The sequence below is a fragment of the Pipra filicauda genome, unplaced genomic scaffold, assembly GCF_003945595.2.
Source record: "Pipra filicauda isolate LSUMZ 115617 unplaced genomic scaffold, ASM394559v2 scaffold96_size2947999_pilon, whole genome shotgun sequence".
Classification (NCBI taxonomy): Eukaryota; Metazoa; Chordata; class Aves; order Passeriformes; family Pipridae; genus Pipra; species Pipra filicauda.
This window is the reverse complement of record NW_024105164.1, coordinates 2787124-2805082: the sequence shown is the minus strand read 5'-3', so window position 1 is coordinate 2805082 and position 17959 is coordinate 2787124. Positions and strand designations below refer to the sequence as shown.

Genomic DNA, 17959 nt, shown 5'->3' with positions numbered 1-17959 from the left:
ACAGAAACACCAGCACATTCCTCCAACATTAAAAACTTGAAGTCCTAAGATCCTACTCACCTACATTCTGCCTCATGGTTCACATAAGATTTTGTTGCAAATGTGTACAATGTACCTACAGAAACATCCTCTCTGAGCAAATGTAAGAACCTCTTCAAATACAAGTCAAATCCAGATCAGAAAGGTGTTATTTTCCATTCGACCTTATTGCTTCTCCTATGTAATAACTGAAAATCTGCACAAGGTTGTGCTGATGAAACTGGAGTAATTGGAGTATTCAATGGTACGTTGATGCCTTATGCCAGTAGTTCTATTTGTCTCTTCATAAACTCCGCATCTTAAGAGCAAAATGTCAGTAAGCTTTTTTTCCTAAACTCTCACCCACTCTAACATGACTGAGATCCCAAAACTGTGCTACCAGCATTAGGCAGGCAGTGCAGCATTCATAACTTGACAACCTCCTCTGGAAATTCAGACAAGAAAATTCTTAATCCAAACACTCTTCCATTTCCCTCCCTAAAAAAAATAATTCATTTCATAAAAAGAGCAGCCTGGGCAAGCAACCAACAGCTGTTAGAAATCCTAAAATGAACAGCAGATTTTTGTAAAGCAAGACAGACAGTGCTACAAAACACTGTATTCATGCCAGTGCTGGCCAAGGTTTCATGACAAATTGGGCAGCTTGCATTCAGAATAACTCTACAGCTGATGAAGCAGATTAGCTTCAGGCAAGTCATTTCCCCTGCACTGTTACTCCTCACTCTCACCCAATTCAGAAAGCATCCTGCACAACCAGGATTGGACATTCAGAGCACAGTCTGAAAGCAAGGCTCAGTATTACCAGTTATTCTCACTTTTGCCCCACGCAAGGTATTTTAAAAGCTCAGAATTCAAAACTATCTCCAGTGGCCTATGACAAAAAAAACAAGCTACAAAGACCAACTAGGACCAGATTATTTTTTCTGAATGTAGATAATGGAACATAAATAAAAAAGTCTGAGTCTGACTGCATCACAGCTGAGAATCAATTTCTCTCAAGAAGTACTGATATGTTTTCAGACACAAAAGGAAATCTCACAAAACACCACACAACCTCTACTATTTAATATGCTGTTCTTTACCATTAGTAACCACCCTTAAGTATTGCATGCAAAATTAATCTCCAACCAGCTTTTTTCATGTGTCTAAATAAATCCCAGAGCAGTATCACTTGGCCACCAAACAAATACACTGGCAAACACCGAAGAGCTGCATTACTGAGTCTATCAGCATGACATTAGGCCAATTTTGTTGGGGTTGATGGGACAGTTATTGTCTGAAAAGAATAAATAAAGGATGAGGCATTCTCACCTCTAAAGTAAAAAAAAATAGAATCATAGAATCAAAAAATCAGCTGGGTTGGAAGGGACCTCCGAGATCATCAAGTCCAACCCTTGACCCACTACCGCTGCGGTTACTAGGCCATGGCACTGAGTGCCACATCCAGTCTCTTTTTAAAAACCTCCAGGGACGGAGAATCCACTACTTCCCTGGGCAGCCCAGAGGAGGGATTAGTTACAAGCATGTCTATTATATTCAGTGCACAAAAATAACAACAAAATCATCCCTGGAAAACTGTGAGGCACTGACTAATGGCAGTCCATTTCATGGATTTGCTTAGAGAAATGAATAATATCTCCCAAGATCTCTCCAACACCGCAAGACTGAAGCAAAGTCAACCCATCTTCTGAATACGACAAGAACATAGTTCCTGTTCAAAATTGGACAGCAAAACTAACTCCCTGTCCTTAAGAAGGATAAGCAGCTTTGCTGACCCATGCACTACTGTTTTAAATGCAAGCAAGTAGTCAATGAAAACTTCCAAAGGCATTCTGGGTCAAATACAACTCATTTCTCTGTGTCAGATCACCTTCTCTTCGAGACATGCATGAAGGTTACATGCAGGTCTAAGGTGCAAAGATTTTCATTTGGAGCTCTGGTAAACAAATTTACAGTTACATTTCTCTTCTTCTCCCATCTCAGTATTTACTGACCTAAATAAGAGGTAGGAAATGCAAGTACATGAAATATGCAACAGGAACTGCAAACAGCTCAAGAGAATTACTAAATGATGCCATATAGACTGAACAAAGGTATCAGATTCTCAGAAAACGTTGTCATTTCACTTGTACACCTATTAATTACACAGTACATGCAGGACTAACATGAAGCTTAAATGTCAAACCCTTACCAATAATTTTTACATTAGCAATCATTTCCTAAGAGCATGGAACTTGAGCATTCAAGTCAGGCAAATGTGAGCACACATTAAGAACAGTAAACCTGAAGTCTTACGAAGACCAGAAAAAAGACATGGACAGACTCCATAAGTGCATACAGTACTCGGTACTCAGAGGTTCAGCAATTTTTCTGTATTTCAACAAAGAACCTCATTTTGTCACACACATTGACAAAATGCCAGTAAGAATGGCTTGGCTGCATGTAGGCATTGTTTTAATGAATATATCTAAGAAAGAGTCTAGATGGTAACTTGACTACTTCTATTTTAAGGTCAACTCACTTTTTCTTTAGTTCTGACTGGGGAGACACGCTCAAAGCAGCATCTTTAGAGATCTCCAGCCAAAGAGAAAAGCTGCAATTGACTTTTTCCAATAGTTTATCTGGGGGGAAAAAAACCCACCAAACTAACCATACTAATTGCATTTTAAAACACTGGTGTTTTCATTTTCAGATCTCCACCAATTAATTACTAATGTCTATCAGTATTTCTGGATAGCAAAGAATGATGACCATCTGCTTAAATTTTTCATTTTTCTGAACACAGGAAGTCAGAATCAGTTGCCCAGATGTTCACCTGCCCACTGCTTCAAGAAGTCACCACCTAAATGTTGTAACTTGGGAGAAAAAAAGTACATCTGGATGCCTTCCTGTAAAGACTCCCTTGACTTGCAGACAAATTCTGGGTAATATTTCTTTTATCACATTATCTATTTATATTTTTGTAAAAAAATGTGGACTTTCTTTTCTATATTGTTTTTGGTCTCTGACCTACCTCCTGTTCATTCTCAAGTATATTCTCCCCTCTAGCATCCAGCTTGGAGCCTCCCACAAAGGGAAGTAACTTGGGAAAAAAATCTCTAATGGTCAAGTGAAGTCACAGAAATTCACCCATGTTGTAGAATACTAGCAAAAAGCAGACCCAGAAAATGCAAGTTCCGGAATTGAGTAATCTGCCAAGAAGTGAAGATGCATCTTAAGAGTAACTAAGCTCTTATTTTAAATCTTCTACGGCTTTCATCAGGGCAGGAATTTCATTTTCTTCTACATGTTTTATAATCTATCAGAAAAAAACACATCTGGACTTCTGGCCTCTATCAGCAACACTCCAGAAGCGGCAGGAATTTTTGTTTTTAGTTTGATTCCCCACTGCTTTGCTGACAGGTGACCCCAGACACACAGAGGGGCACAGCTCACAACACAAGGCACTCTGTGGTGGCTGACACAAAACTAGTCTCCTACCTACTCTTCCCGCTTACAGCCCCTGATCATACAGATATCCAAACACATTACTTTAACAAAATAACTTTTGGCGCGAGCCTGAAAGAAGTGACATAAGCAGTACTTCTGAGCATGAAAAAAACCTCCTAAGTCTGAAAAGAGAAAGCTGTTTTAACATGTGCTGAGTAAAATACTGAATGATCAAAATACATTTGCATTTCATTATAGAATTGCATTTGCCCAGATAATCACACACGTGTGTAGCTTAGCAGAAATTCTGAGATGTTTTGTCTTCGTTTTGTTTTCACCTCAGGACAGACCTAGTTATCTACAGGTAAAAAATAAAGATAAAAATTAAAAAAAAAAATTTTTAGCAATGAAGAACAGGTGGGGAAAAAAGGGATAGGAGGAGTTAAAGAAAGGGATAGGAAACAAAGGGCGAGCACAATCCAGAGTCTAGGATCAAACCTGAATCCTTATCCTTGCTTCCCCAGAAGTAAACATGCCACTGAGAAGAATAACCCCTACAGGTTCAGTGAGCCTGAAATGCAAATAGAGCCTCTGGGATCTCTGGTCATTCAGCAGCACAGGGATTTCCTCAAGGTGAAAGGAAGGAGAAAAACACAAACAGAAAAATCCATGGAAGCCAGGAAGAAAGACAAGCAGAAAGATGAGACAGGAGAAAATGAGACATTGCCCTGTAGAAAGATAAGACATTAAAATATACAAAGACTGTTCAAGACTTTTTGGGAGGGGAAGAGAAACTTAACTAAAGGAAAAGGCCAGAAGACCAAAATGAGAGTTAAAACTGGATTGGTAATTTAAAAAATCTCAGCAGTAAAAAAAGTATCATTTCCTGATAGCTTCTTTATGTAGTTTCTCCAGTGCCCATTTCTAAATAGAAGGGTACACACACTCAATTACCTCAGAAAGGCACAGGAAAATGCAAATGAAGAGACAAATTAAGAGCAGAGGCACAAATAAAGTAGAAAAAAAAATCAGTTGTAACTTCGTTATACACAGGCAGTAACAAAACAGCAGCGAACCACAGAGTCTTCATTTCCAGCCTCACCAGGCTCACGGAGTGGACACGCTTTGGATGACACCAACATTCTTCTCCTCAAACACCAAGAGTCTGAAGAGCACACTATGAATTTGAAAGAGACTACATGGTCCTCCTGCTGTTTTATGAAGCCACCGCTTGAACATGGGTTAACTTCGATTTACTAGTTCCTGGCAATCCTGAGGAAGAAGTGTTGCTCTCTAAGCCATATATTCTTTGTCTGTATAAATCAGTGAAAATCAGTCACTGTCATTTTACCAGTGTAGACACTGCACAAACCTTGGTCTCTAAATTGATCATATCTTCACCTCAGGCTCTGTATATTCTCTGCCAATGACTTCCTCTCTACAGCTTGTACTTCTGAGGCACTCTGCCCAAAACCTAACGTTGTGGGCACTCCTAACAGTTTGAAAGAACAAAACCTGTCTGGGGCCAGAAAATGAGGATATCTTCTAGGAAAGCACTGCCTGCATCAATTCTTAGTTAAGTCTGGGGAGGTTTTGCAACAAGCTAACAGAAAAGGAAAGGAAAAAAAAGTCAAGTTTTCTTGCTAGCTGCCTATTGAAAACTGATTCAACACAACTCATCAGTGCCTTCCAATCGAGTCTGGTGTGAAAGATTAAATACAAACTGAGTGAAAATATTGTGAACACACTATTTAGAATCCTACAGTATTAATGGCAACTTCTTAAGTGTTTGGTAAACATTTACGCTTCAGAAACTGTGAAATAGAAAGGACTAAGGGTGGGAAACCTTAGAAGCTTTCAAGAAGAAAGAAAGCCTCAGTGAGTTTGAAGAGATAATAAGTGTACTTGAACATTTATTCTTATAACCTCTATCACAAAAATCCTTATGTGAAGATAACTGATGACAAAACACCTGCAGAAACACCAGACTTACTTCAATTACCACTGAAAAAGACTGTCCAGAAAAGTGGAGAAAAGGCAAGTGGGTGCATTCGTTGGCAGAGAGGCAGCAATAGGGTGGAATGTAATTTCATACAGAAGAAAGTGAGTGGGAGCCATAAACCAACTTGAAGAACCAGATGGTTTTGAATACATTGCAAGGACATTGTTTTTAAAAACACCCATTCACCTGAACTTCAGAGCAGAATCCCCTGTCTGCTTGTGCAGCTGAGAGCCTCTGACCAATGGTATGCACAGGCAATGGCCAAGTATCAGTCAGAAGCATGAGCCCATTCGAAATTTAAACAACAAGGGGTAACACAAGCAATCAAGGCAGTCTAGCAAGAGAACAAGTCACTCCTAAAATAAATGCTGAAAATTATGACAGGACTCCTGGTGCTCCCAAAACTGACATGTTTCCTCCAGGATTTCAGTGGTGAATCAGTGGAGAGTAGTTTCAAAATCCAAGGGCATCCATGAAGTGGACACAGTGTATTCCACCTTCACCTTTGCAATTCTATATTTAAGGGGAAAATTCCTTTCTACAGTGTAATATAGGAAAACTATATGAGAACTTTTCCATAACAAAAATGAAATGAGAAAAAAACAACCAATTATCATTCTATTTTTCCAATGTAACTACTTAAGATACCTAACAAGCCAATGGAGTGACTGACAAGTGAATAACTCATCTTTCTGGCAACGCTCTGCCATGAATACTGTATTTATTTGCAATGAGCTACCCCAAGCCTTATTGTTAAATTTACAGCAAGCATATAATAATACTAAAAATATCAAAGAAGAAAATAAAACTTGCAAAAGGTAAGAAAGCCTTTTGAACATAAAAAGTATGCAAGCTGTTTGTTTAAGAGGACTCCTCAGCCAACAGCACTTCCATCAGTCTCAGGGGGAGTCTCTCCAAACTAATTAATGAAGAACTGGACACTCGCAAGGACAAATCAAAAACAGCTGAAAAAGTTAAAAATGTTTTCTATTACATAACTTGTCTGACTGATTCCAAACCAAAACACAGGCTAAGCTCCAAACTGCAGGAAAAGGTTAACAGAATACAGTTCCTCTTGTTTTCTCTTAGCATTTAACACAGAAGAACCTAGTGTCTAACCTCATTTTTTGTTTGCAAAGGCACAGTAAAATGGCAAACTGTGGAAATAAAACCACACAGCTCAATTCAGAATTATCACATTTGAAATTACTCATTACAACTGACAACCTCAGGACCCAGCAAGTTCTCAATACAAACTGTCTTTTCTGACTAAAAGACACTGTCAAAAAGAGGTATTAAAAATAACAAAATCGGTACAATAATTCTGAAATCCAAAGAGATCCCAGATGACAGAACCCACATCAGACCAGATTCGCTGGCAACATGCTGTGTACAGTAAAGTCCCTACAAGTGTTCTGTATTGGTAATATCATATGTGACTTTGTAGAGTGAATAAATAATTATTTAGGCAGCAAATCCACATTCACATACTTCTCAATATAACTCCGACCAGAGCCTGGGCATTTAAGGCAAGGACCTTAAAGTAGGCAACAGTATCCTTTCAGCATGTCCCTCTTGTTAAAGTACAACTCTCATATAAAGGAATTAATTCTCTCTACAGATAAAACCTAAAATCTATGAACCAAGTACAAGCAATACAAGCCTTGCCTATGCGGGTTTGCAGAATCCAGAAGAGCAACACCTCAATATGGTGTAAACAATTACAACTATCACAACAATAATGTTAGCTGTTGTGTTTCGCCTGTCAGAAAAGAGACTGAGGATTGCAAATATGCAAAATCTACTGAAGCAACTTTTCATTTTAACTCAACAAGTGGATGACAGCAGAGAGAGCAACTGCTGTTTGCCTGTAATTCGGTCAAGAGAGCTAAGGGAACTAGGTCAAGACCCAAAAGAACACACAATCATACACTCAAGAAGTCAGCTAAAAGCTTTTCCAAGCTGAATAGAAACAATCACCTTTGCAAACATCATTTCATACACCTCTGACAAACCAGAGATCTTTATTTCCACACCAGTATGTTTTCAATACTTTAGCTTCTTTCCAGCAAGTTAACACGTACAACAAGACCTAAAGCAAAACCATGAAGTATATAAGCTTTGCCCTGTGCCTCCACATCTCCACACTCACAGCTTTTAAAAACATGCCAACACAGTTCCCCATCTTTACACCAACAGAATGTTCCACACTAAAAACCAGTGGACCCCAGTAGCAGGATCCAAGAGTGCTATCCAATTTGACATGTATTCAGGATTTCTCTCTCCCTTGTTTGGGGTTAGGCTGGGTTGTTCAGTTTTCACCTTACTGTCAACCCTAACCCTGACTAATCAGGAAACACTGGAGGTTTCATATCCAGAACTTGGGACAGTTTAAATTTATTAAATTTATTAAAAAATTAAAACTTAAGCTGCTCTGTTCTATGTTTAATGCAAAGTGTACTTTCTGGTACTGAACCAGTGACAACTGAACATTTGTCCATAGAACACCATGGCCAGATTTCATCACAATTCAACATCAATTGCATTCTCTGTTCATGTAAGGCCAACATTCAGAAAAGAATGAAGTTCTGCAGTTCCACACAGGGAGATATTAAAGAGGCAGGTAATGGTCACAAAGGTCAGCAATAACAGGAAAAGTACTGAGACTGGGCTGAAGAAACAGAAGGACATGAAAGGAAGAGTGGAAAAAGCTTGTGTAATTTCTGTTAACTGTGTATCTGGCTCTGCTTGATGTAAACACCACCTGAATTCCAGGATCACAATGCAGTGGGATAACGAGAGAAATTAAGTTTCATTAAAAAGAAAAAAAATCAAGCAAAGAGCTAGTAGCAATATGATAATTAAAAACAAATTTTAATCGCTAGTGTTACTTATTTCCCTGTCTGCTATTAAAAATAAGTTACTATCAAGAGAAAGGAAATAAGTCTTGAAACAGGCACACTGTTGTTTGCTGACTTCTTTGTGAGAGTCTTAAGGCCCTCTTGCTCTACTACTGCAACATAAAGAGCTACTTTACTAGAAAAACGTGAAATGTCAAGAATCAGGCAAGGAAAAAGGACTGCTCTATACAATGACAGCTTACATGGCTTTACATGAGTAGTTTCACAGCAGTTAAAAAAACCTCTATGAAACCCTGGTGTACTTCAACAAAAGCACAGTTATTCCCAGGCCAGTCTGCAGTTTGTTCATAGAAAACTGTTTTCGGATTTCCAAGGGCAATCACACAGAACCTACTCAGAAGGGCAGCATCACAATACTACAGAGCACATGCAGGTGAAAACTCACCCAAAAGACAGCTTTGTCTTAAGATTCCCGGTAAACTTTCAGCTTCAATCTGTGGTCAAAACTTATCCTGACAATGATCCTACATGTGACTTCTCTTTACTGCTTTGACATTCCTACTGCAGATCTCCTCACCTACCACCCCTCTCCCTTGCCCCACAGCTTCCAAAGAATACCCCAATGCATCCGTGTGACCTTACCTTTCATTTTGACAGTGGGAGAATTGGGTCCAGCCGACTGCTTCCTCCATCCTCTCCAGTTCTGGCAAAGGCTCTCTGCCTCAGAGATGAAGGAACAAAGAGAGTCTTCCTCAAAGCGATCGGAGTCTTCAAATGAAAACCTCTCCCCGTCCTCCCACTCTGCGAACATGAGTTCCATCACATCCGACAGGCGACGTGGGGGGAAAAGAAAGACAAAACAGCACTGCTCACTTTTAACAGGTGAATGGACTTGAGGGCTCCTACAATGCTTAAAATCTCGATTTTGATTCGATCCCCATTCTACGGTGCCAAGAAAAAACAAAGCGCTGGCTGAGGTGGGAGAAGCAGGAAATAACTATGGGGAAGCTCGTAAAAATACCAGGAGGTGGGGAAAAAAAAAAAAGTTCTTTAAAAAGTTAAAAAATGCTTATGTCCACAGAATGTACTTGAGGCGGAGGGGGCTGGTGGGTCCGTGAGAGCTGCCTCCCGGCGGGACAGGTGCCCCGGGCACACCGAGGGTCCGGGAGCTCCCGGCGCTGCAGGGCGAGGGAAGGGGCCGCCTTCCTCCTCCGGGAGGTGTCTGTGCGCAGGGCCGGGCTCCCTGGGGTTGTGCTTGTCTCACTCCCGGCGCAGGAACCGGGGGCAGCGCCGGGACCCGCCGGGGAACAACTTCCCTCCCGCTCCCGGGGCTGCAGAACGGCCCGGCGGGGCTGCAGAACGGCCCGGCGGGGCCGCAGCGCCCGCGGGGGGGCGGCGCGACCTCCCGGCGGCTCGGCACCGGCGCGACACCGGCGGGCACCGGCGCGGCTCGGGCGGGCGGCGGCTCCGGCCTCACGGGGGCGCGGGCGGCGGCCGGCGGGGAGCTGCCGGCGCTGGTCCCGGCGGGCGGGGCGGGAGCAGCCTGTCACCGCTGCGGTGGCGGTGGCGCCGCGGCGTCTCTACGAGCCCATGGCCCGCGGGCCCCTCTGGACGCCCCCGAGCCCGGCGGTTCGCGGCCCCGGCGGGTCCCGGCGCTGCCCGGCGCGGGCACCAAGATGGCTCCGCGCTTCCCAGCTTCACCTGCGACACCCCCCGCCAGCTGAGCGCCGCTTCCGCACCCGCGCTTCCGGCTTCCGCCGCGCGCCGCACGCCGGGAGCGCCGGGCGGGACGGAGTGCGGGAATTCCCGGCCCCGGGAACGTGGGAATGGGGGCGCGCCGGCTGCTCTGCCGGGATCTGGCTACCGCTTCGCACCCAGCAGGCCGCTCGGAGGGGCTGCAATAAACCACGTTGTGCCCGTACCGCCAAAGGCAGCGGGAGAGCGCGAGTGGTGCTGAAAGGGGGGCAGGGGTTGTCCCCGGAACGCGCCGCAGATCAGTTGTGTGAGGCAGAAATGACCCAACTGGGATCATCCGATTGGGAAGGAGAGAAATGTCTGAGTTCTCAGTAATGTTTTCTGTTAGAAGGGGGGAAAAAAGCAGGAGAGAAGACCAAGGGAAGAAGACAAAGGAAACGAAGGGAACGTGGCTCGAGTAAGTCCTGTTCAGAAATACCAGTCTAAGTGCAGGGACCGCCTTGCCCGGGCCGAGAAAGCCCCTCGCTCTCCCAACAGGAGAAGGAAAGGAGGTATCTGGGGAGCTGCAGGGCCTGAACAACTCCAGAATTCCAAAAAAGTAACTCCCTTGCCAGTTCCAGAAGGAGCTGCACAGGTTAGGTAAGGTTTTCAGGTCCTACCCACTCTGAAGTCTGCAGGGGTGAGGTTATTTTTAATTTTTTTGTTTCTAATTCGGTTTTTTTGGAGGTCTAGTTCATTGCTTCATTGTGAGGGTTGACTGGTAAAATACCAAAGGATAAGCTTTCTCTTTGAATACACATCAGCCAAACAGCTGGACCTGCACCTCCCTCCCCACGTTTGTACAGAGGGAACAAAACAAATGACAGGGAAAAAAGAATGACACACTCAGAAAAAGTAACCCTAGAGCTGAGAGAGACCGAACTGCATCTAGGAATACTCACCATCTGCCTCATCTATAGTACTTGATCAAAAAAAATTACATTAATTGGAGGGTGCTAAGAGATGCTCCTTGGATCTTAAAGGAAACTTAATACATGGCTTGTTCTTACAGTTGCAGTGATTACCAGTGTAAGATTTGGAACACAAAGGTGCATCACTGCAGTGTCCTTTACTTGTTGGAATGTCAGATGCTTCAGTCCCTCCTGGGAAGGGCCAGAACCCTGAGCAAAGGAAAGGAGTGGCTTTTCTACCAGTAAAGAAAGAGTCTGCAGGGCTGAATACTGAAAGAAAGCAGAGAGATGAAAATGGCTTGTCGTGTTTGCTACTGCAACACACCAAGGCCAACATTCCATAGGTGCACTCGCAGGGAGGCAGGACACCATGCAAGCCAGGTGCAGGGCAACATGCCATAGCACATTGTGCCAAGCTTGTGTTCTGGCTAATCCTGCAGAAAAGTTGTCCTGTGCTGATGCCTGACTGGGTCTCTACTGCCAAATGACCTGTTAGTGCACCACACCAGCAGTAATTCGAGAGACAGACACACCTGCCTGGTAATGGGAGTTCTGTCAGGTTACATCAACAGCACTCTGGGTCAAGGGTATTGCAGAGAATCTCTGCCACGTGGGAAAGCAAAGATACACAAAAGGTATCATAATACTTCGTGGAGTGTTTCATGAAAGAAGGGTTTTGCCTCAGTAAAAGTGTTTCCCTGGTGAGGAAAAAATATTTAGCAGATTGTAGGAATTTCAAAGAATAAAAAAATACAGCTGAAATTTTGGAGTGTATTTTGACGGGGGAAAAGGAGATGGAAAAAAACCCTAACAGACAGACCAAAAACCAACATAAGAAATTAAACACATTGCATCCAAGGAATGAAGAGGTAACTACAGGTGAGATTCGGCACCCTGACCTAGATGTTGTGGCACTTGAAATGACAGAAACGGGCAGGGAAACACAGTGAGGCAATAAGCCTGGTGCTGCTCACCAATATCTTTTGTCAGCAGTGTGTGCAACACAGCACTGTTGAATTTTACCAAAATCCAATCCCACAGAGAATACCCATTACATCCAGAAAGGTCAGAGGAGAGGAGGAGATGTACTAATGTGACATGCTTCAAATTATAAGGGGGCTTCAGCACATTATGTTTGATTGCATTAAATTGTAGCAAACCTCACTCCCATTCCTTCTTCTTCCAGCTTTGGGATACCACAAGTTGTGGAGATTTCCAAAGAAATCTTACTTTCACTTTCTCAAGCATCGCAGGCTGAAAGCATGGGTGAGGTGATGGAAGTAATGAGGCAAGCAAAAGAGAGTGAACATATGCACTTTTATCTTTAATTGTATTTCAAGACACTAAAAAAGTGTCTTCTGGCTTGTGCAGAGCAGGCCTGGGTATGTTGTTCCCCTGGCCAACAGGAGGGAGTGCAGGTGTGGTTACTTGCTTCTCCTTGTCCTCAGGGCTATGGCTTGGAAAGGCACAGGAGTTCACAGGCACTCATCCATGTCTTTTCCAGCCAACTTATTGCATGAGACAGGCATGTATTTTCTCTCGTGGATCTTCCAACAGACAAAAACTACAGTTACTGCTGAAAAGACCGTGAAAAATAGTATCTGACAATTTCAGCAGTGTTCTGCTGGGAAGAAAGGAATTCAATAAGAAATCCTGAAGAGATGACAAGGTTGCCACTAAGATGGTTTCTCCCTTACAGGGATGTACGGGTTTTTTTTCCTTTCTCTCTTATTTCAGAGAAAGGAAATTGCTGTTCAGAATTTCTCTGCCTCCATAACGGACAATTTTCAGAATGCAGCATTCCATACGAGAGAGACACATGTGAGTGCTCACACATACCCTGAAGCAGAATTACAACATTTACATTTGTTTCCTGTCTTAAGCTCTCACTGGGGACTAAAAATCAAAGAGGGTCTGCATTGCACCCCAGAAGTGTCTGCTTTCCATGGGTGAGTCGTGAGCTACTCTTCAAGTCATATCCAGGGTGGTTTTATTTCTGAAAGAAAAACACATGCTTGCTGTGGCTTGAATCTAACACAGACTCAATAACAAAATACAGCACTCTAGAGATTTTTCACTGCTGGTGCAGTGGGAGCCAGCTGTTCAGTTCCATTCTGACTCAACAAGGATTTCATTGTCTCTTTGCATGCGATAATGCACTCAGAAATGACAAGGAAAGGCAGATTTTTAAAGCACACATATGGCTTTGTGTCTGAGTAATATATTAGGTGTGCACAATAATAGTTTCTTGTGCTCTGGCACTATGACACTATGGCAAACAGCTGTTAATTCTTGTATTTTGAATCCCTGTTCCTCCTGAAAGGTCACTGTTTCATGATACACTGATCACTGTTAATAACAGATATAGAATAACCAACCAGCATTATTTCAAAACACTGGGCCTGTAAACAGATGGAGCAAATATTGCTTTAGCACAAAAGAAGGGACAGCACACAGCTCATTGCCCCTTGCTGTGCTCCTAACCAGGATGCACAGAGCTTTTCCAGACAATGCACACTAGGAAGCTGAAAGCAAAGCTGCCCTGAGGAATCACGTGCTCTGGAAAACAGATTTCCTCCATTTGGATTGAGCATTTTCCAATCTTTGACTAATTCTTTCCATGGGAGACATGGAACTGATGGTGTCCAAGGTTCTGTCTTTGGAATCTTAGAGAATATGAATACATGCCTGATTGAAGCCTTATGCAAAAGGGGTAAGTGACTGGTACATACATGCATACATGGAAAATGGAGACACTAGGGGAACACTTTGCAACAGCTGTTATAATTATTGTTATAAAGACAACAATTGTGGCTGAGACTTCAGGTATGAATGTAACTACTACTCTTCAGAAAGCATAAGATGGCATTTACAAATAATATTGCCTGCAAGGATTCCTGAGCATATATTGTCTGGCATCTTGTATTTCACAGGTTACAAGTATATTTTCCTCCTCCTTTCACACTAACCTGCAGTAGCATTTGTTTTCTTTTTCACACTTTCTTCTTTCTTCTGCTATTACCAAAGCTGACAGTCTGGCAGGGTCTAATATGCACTACATATTCACAGATAGAAGCACCAAGCTAAAGGGAACTAGAAATAAATGTTTTCCATTTTGTGGGGGGGAAAGAAAATTACTGTTACACTGCAAGTCCTCTTTTTCTCAGTCAATATCACATTTGGACATTTCCCTAGCTCAGGTGAAAAGATTGTGAAAGCACTATAATATCTGCTTTGTCTAGAGAGCAGGTCAGATACATCATTTATGGAAACTGATAATTCAGCAACTAGTTTCTCTAGAGAGCATATTGCCCTAACTAGCAATGTTATACACTTGAAAGCTTCCTAAGTATTCTGAGAAGCCTCTTTTGATGCAGGCATTAAGCAAAACATATTTTCAGTTTGCCAAAAAATAACCAAGGAAAATTGCTAAATGCAGCATTCCTTCTCTACCAATCTACAGTTTTAGAAATCAAAAATGGCAATTAAAAAAAAAAAGGCACAAGTGCTGCAGTAGCTGACTCTCAACACACCTTTGCTGCAGAAGACAGGTTTCTGTATTTGCTGTTGAGGGTACAGTTAACTGGTAAGTAAAGGATCACTGTTAGGGAGACACAGGAAGCCTGTTCACTGATGGCAAGACCAACATTCACTACTCTGCAATATATGCAAGCAGATCTTGGCTAACTGAAGTAATGCTCAGCTGTATTTACGTGCTTCTCACAGCTTCAGAAGCACAAGGTTTCTCCATGCTATGGAACCTCCTCCTTCAGATGAAACTGGCCATAGCAAAATTTGCACTGTAGCTGCTTCTCAGCACTAAAGTATTTCAAAACATCAATATTAGGTACATTACCACTTAAAAATAGGGATAAAAGATTGCTAAGAAAAAGTGATACTAAAATGCAAGAACAACAGTGTACAATATTATGGACAGCAAAATAGTATGTATTCTCCACAGCCTTTCCCCAGAAAAAATAATCTAGCCGTGGAGTTAGGGATGTGAGGGGTTTTATTTTAAAAATTGAATTAGTGTTACCTCCTGTCAGATCTCAATGGGAGGTTTAGTCATCGATTGAATTGTCAATCCAACCAATATAAGGTTCACTCTTACAAAAAGCGTGGTTGCTACAACTACACAGCAATACTCCATTTAAGAAAACACACTTTGACAAGTTTTGTGCTCATGAGTGTGGGTAAGGGTCAGCACTCTTCCAGTTACACGTCTTTAACTGGCCTCTAGTGTAAGAAAGAGGAGACACTAAGAAAAATATTATGCATGTCATGATGACTGAAAATTACCTGGGCTGCTACAGAGACAACACTTCTCAGTCACTTTTCTGTTTCTGTAATAAATGAGGGAGAAAAGATTTTTTTTTTTTCTAGAACTACTTACTTGAGCAAGTAGGATCTATTGCAGGGTGCTCTATGAAACAAATCAGTCAATCCTTAAAATTATCTGAATGCTTATAGGTAAAGAGTGTTCATCCATTTTACCTGCAGATCTCATATCCCTGATGTATTGAGGAGGCAAGCTCTTTGAACAGGATCCTCCTCTTTTAGGAGACTTAGGGATCCCCAGATTAAATCAGCTGCTCCTATTGTCCTCTCTCCTCCGCAGGCAGGTGACCAACCCTTAGAAGGTACTGAAGGCTCATTGTTTAGTGCACTGCTTCTTTAGGCAGATCTTCATTTTCAGCCACGTCCTTGCAAAATGCTGTGACAAGGTGCTGTAAAACTTACTATCCAAAACTTAAATGCATTTCCCAAGGTAATTTCTCATGTCTTCTTGGGGGAAGAAAAGTAAATTGGTGTAATTCTATCATCACATTTAGTTTTGAATCTAGCAACCCAAATTTATTTAGGATGGTTAAATATAATAGTAGTTTAGTGAGTAGTGGCATGCTCTTCAGGTATCTTGTATGTGCGCTCTCCCAACTCATCTAAACAGGCACGTGATTCAAACAGTGCATCACCCCTTTGTTAGCCACAAAGTTGCATCAGTTTAACCAAATTGTTAAACCCCTGTAACTGTGAAGGCAAGCCTTGCAGGACAAGATTTCTCAAGTCTTAATCAACCTTGCTGTGGCTTAAATATGTGGGGAGTTAAAAGGGTTCCTGCTGAGACCTCAGTAGAGTTGTGCTGAATTACGGAATCTGCTTCTTACTCTTGCTGGAGATACCGAAATGGTAAACCTGAAGCAAAGGAGCTTTCCTCCAATGTGTTTGGTTACTGGTTCTAGAAAACCACAGTGTTCAGTGGTATGAATAGTAGTACACTTATGCCCTCTTAAACAGGTCTCCATCCCACAACTGGACGTTGTAATCCTACTTTATCTCCAGCAAGCCTGTACATGTGAGTGGGGAGGGGGGAAAAGAGTAAGGAACTAACCTTTAGAGGCACATTTTCTTCTTTGCATACAGTTCATTTTTAAGCAGAGCAGATTAGTTAAATTACAAAGAAGAGGATTTTGTTGTTATATGAAGTGGTTTTGTTCTGTTTCCAAGAAGAAAGTAACAGAGAAGTATAAACTTTTAAAGTGGATTCAGCTGAGCTGTCCAGTTACAGTGTCACGCTAAATCTCCCCCACGCTACCTGTCTTTGCAGTGACAAGGGCCCACTGTCCAGGCCAGCACGTGAGCAAACAGGACAGCACAGCACTGCATGACCTCTTCTCATGGAAACCTTTGACACGCTCCTGAGCCCCTGGGCTGGCAGAGGCTGGGAATCAAAACATGCTCAGCAAACACCTCTCAACAGGATTAATTTGCTGAAATTTTAATTCCTGCCCGCTTCTTTCTTCTGTTGGGTAGCAACTGAACCTGAGTCCAGCACTGAGTTCCATCTGTTCCAGCTCAGCCCCTGGAGCTGCAGATGCCCTGATGTCTGCAATGAAGGCCAGTGCAGATATACAGGGATAGGAGGAACAAGGCCTCTTGCTTATCTGACATCAGAGCCACACAGCTTCACAGCTTCCTTTTGGTAAAGCTGATCCAAGGCAATTGTTTCTTCCTTTCAAGTGACAGGCCAATTTTGAAAATCTGCAAAGAGTAGGGTACGTTTTCTTTCTGGCAGAATGTTTCACCAGTTTGCTTGAATTTGTCTGTCCTATGCCTGTCCTCCATTAGCACATCTTAATTCCAAGGTTTTTTCTAAACAATACATGACTCCAACTGGATCATCTACATACTTAAAAATCCATTTTGCTGGCTCTACTTCCTCTTTCACTTTTCCAGTGTGAACAGAATTTCATAGAAACCTCCTAACAAAGCTAGGTACCCCTTCTAGACAGGCCAGTTTAAGAGTGGCACAGGACCCAGCCCAGCAATGCAAGGCAGCTTGAGCAGTATCCTGTCTTCCTCCATTAGAAGGAGGAAATCGTACCCAAGTGAGAATTTTTTATTATCAACAGTGATACCTGAATGCCCTCTTTCCTGTCTCCCAAAGAATATGGAAGCAATCCTAGTAAAGAATGAAGTAAAGCCCCGTTTTCTCCTGATTCATATTTCAGTTTAAAATCCAAACTATCCTACAGCTGTTAATCTGAAATTAGTAAACTCATGCCAAACACTCCTCCCAAGCCTTTTTACCACATGAAGGCAGCAACCAAATGCTTTAATACAAAACAACATTTGACAGACTTGTAACCTTAACCACAGCTCAGCTTCAAGGTTATTTCTTTCCCTGGCAGTGACTACAGAAGAGCGCTGCAGAACTGATGTGATGGACCAGTGCCCACTGACACATGGAAGGCCAACTAAAATGCCTGCACTCTGCTTCCCAGTTTTGCACAAGCAAGAGAGGAAATGTAGGTGGGTTAGAAAACCCCAAAGGCAGACATGAAGCAAAGAAAGTGTTAACCACAAGCAGTTCTATCTCCAGTGAGTGCATGTCGGTTCCCAACAGCAGACTGGAGTCAGTACATGCAAAAAATTACACACTATAATACTTGGAGTCTGCAGGCATCAGCTACACCAAGCCC

At 42.4% G+C, this 17959-nt stretch overlaps 1 protein-coding gene across 2 annotated transcripts in view; it reads right to left on the bottom strand.

Moving 5' to 3' along the window:
- Nucleotides 1–9680, bottom strand: part of ZSWIM8 (zinc finger SWIM-type containing 8) — a 58753-nt gene extending 49073 nt beyond the window's left edge. For both annotated transcript variants that reach the window (XM_027720009.2, XM_027720016.2), the window contains exon 1: nucleotides 8974–9680. In XM_027720009.2, coding sequence (XP_027575810.1) covers nucleotides 8974–9151 — 178 coding nt within the window. In that variant the 5' untranslated portion in view covers nucleotides 9152–9680. The remainder of the gene's footprint in view (nucleotides 1–8973) is intronic.
- Between the last annotated feature and the right edge of the window lie 8279 nt (nucleotides 9681–17959).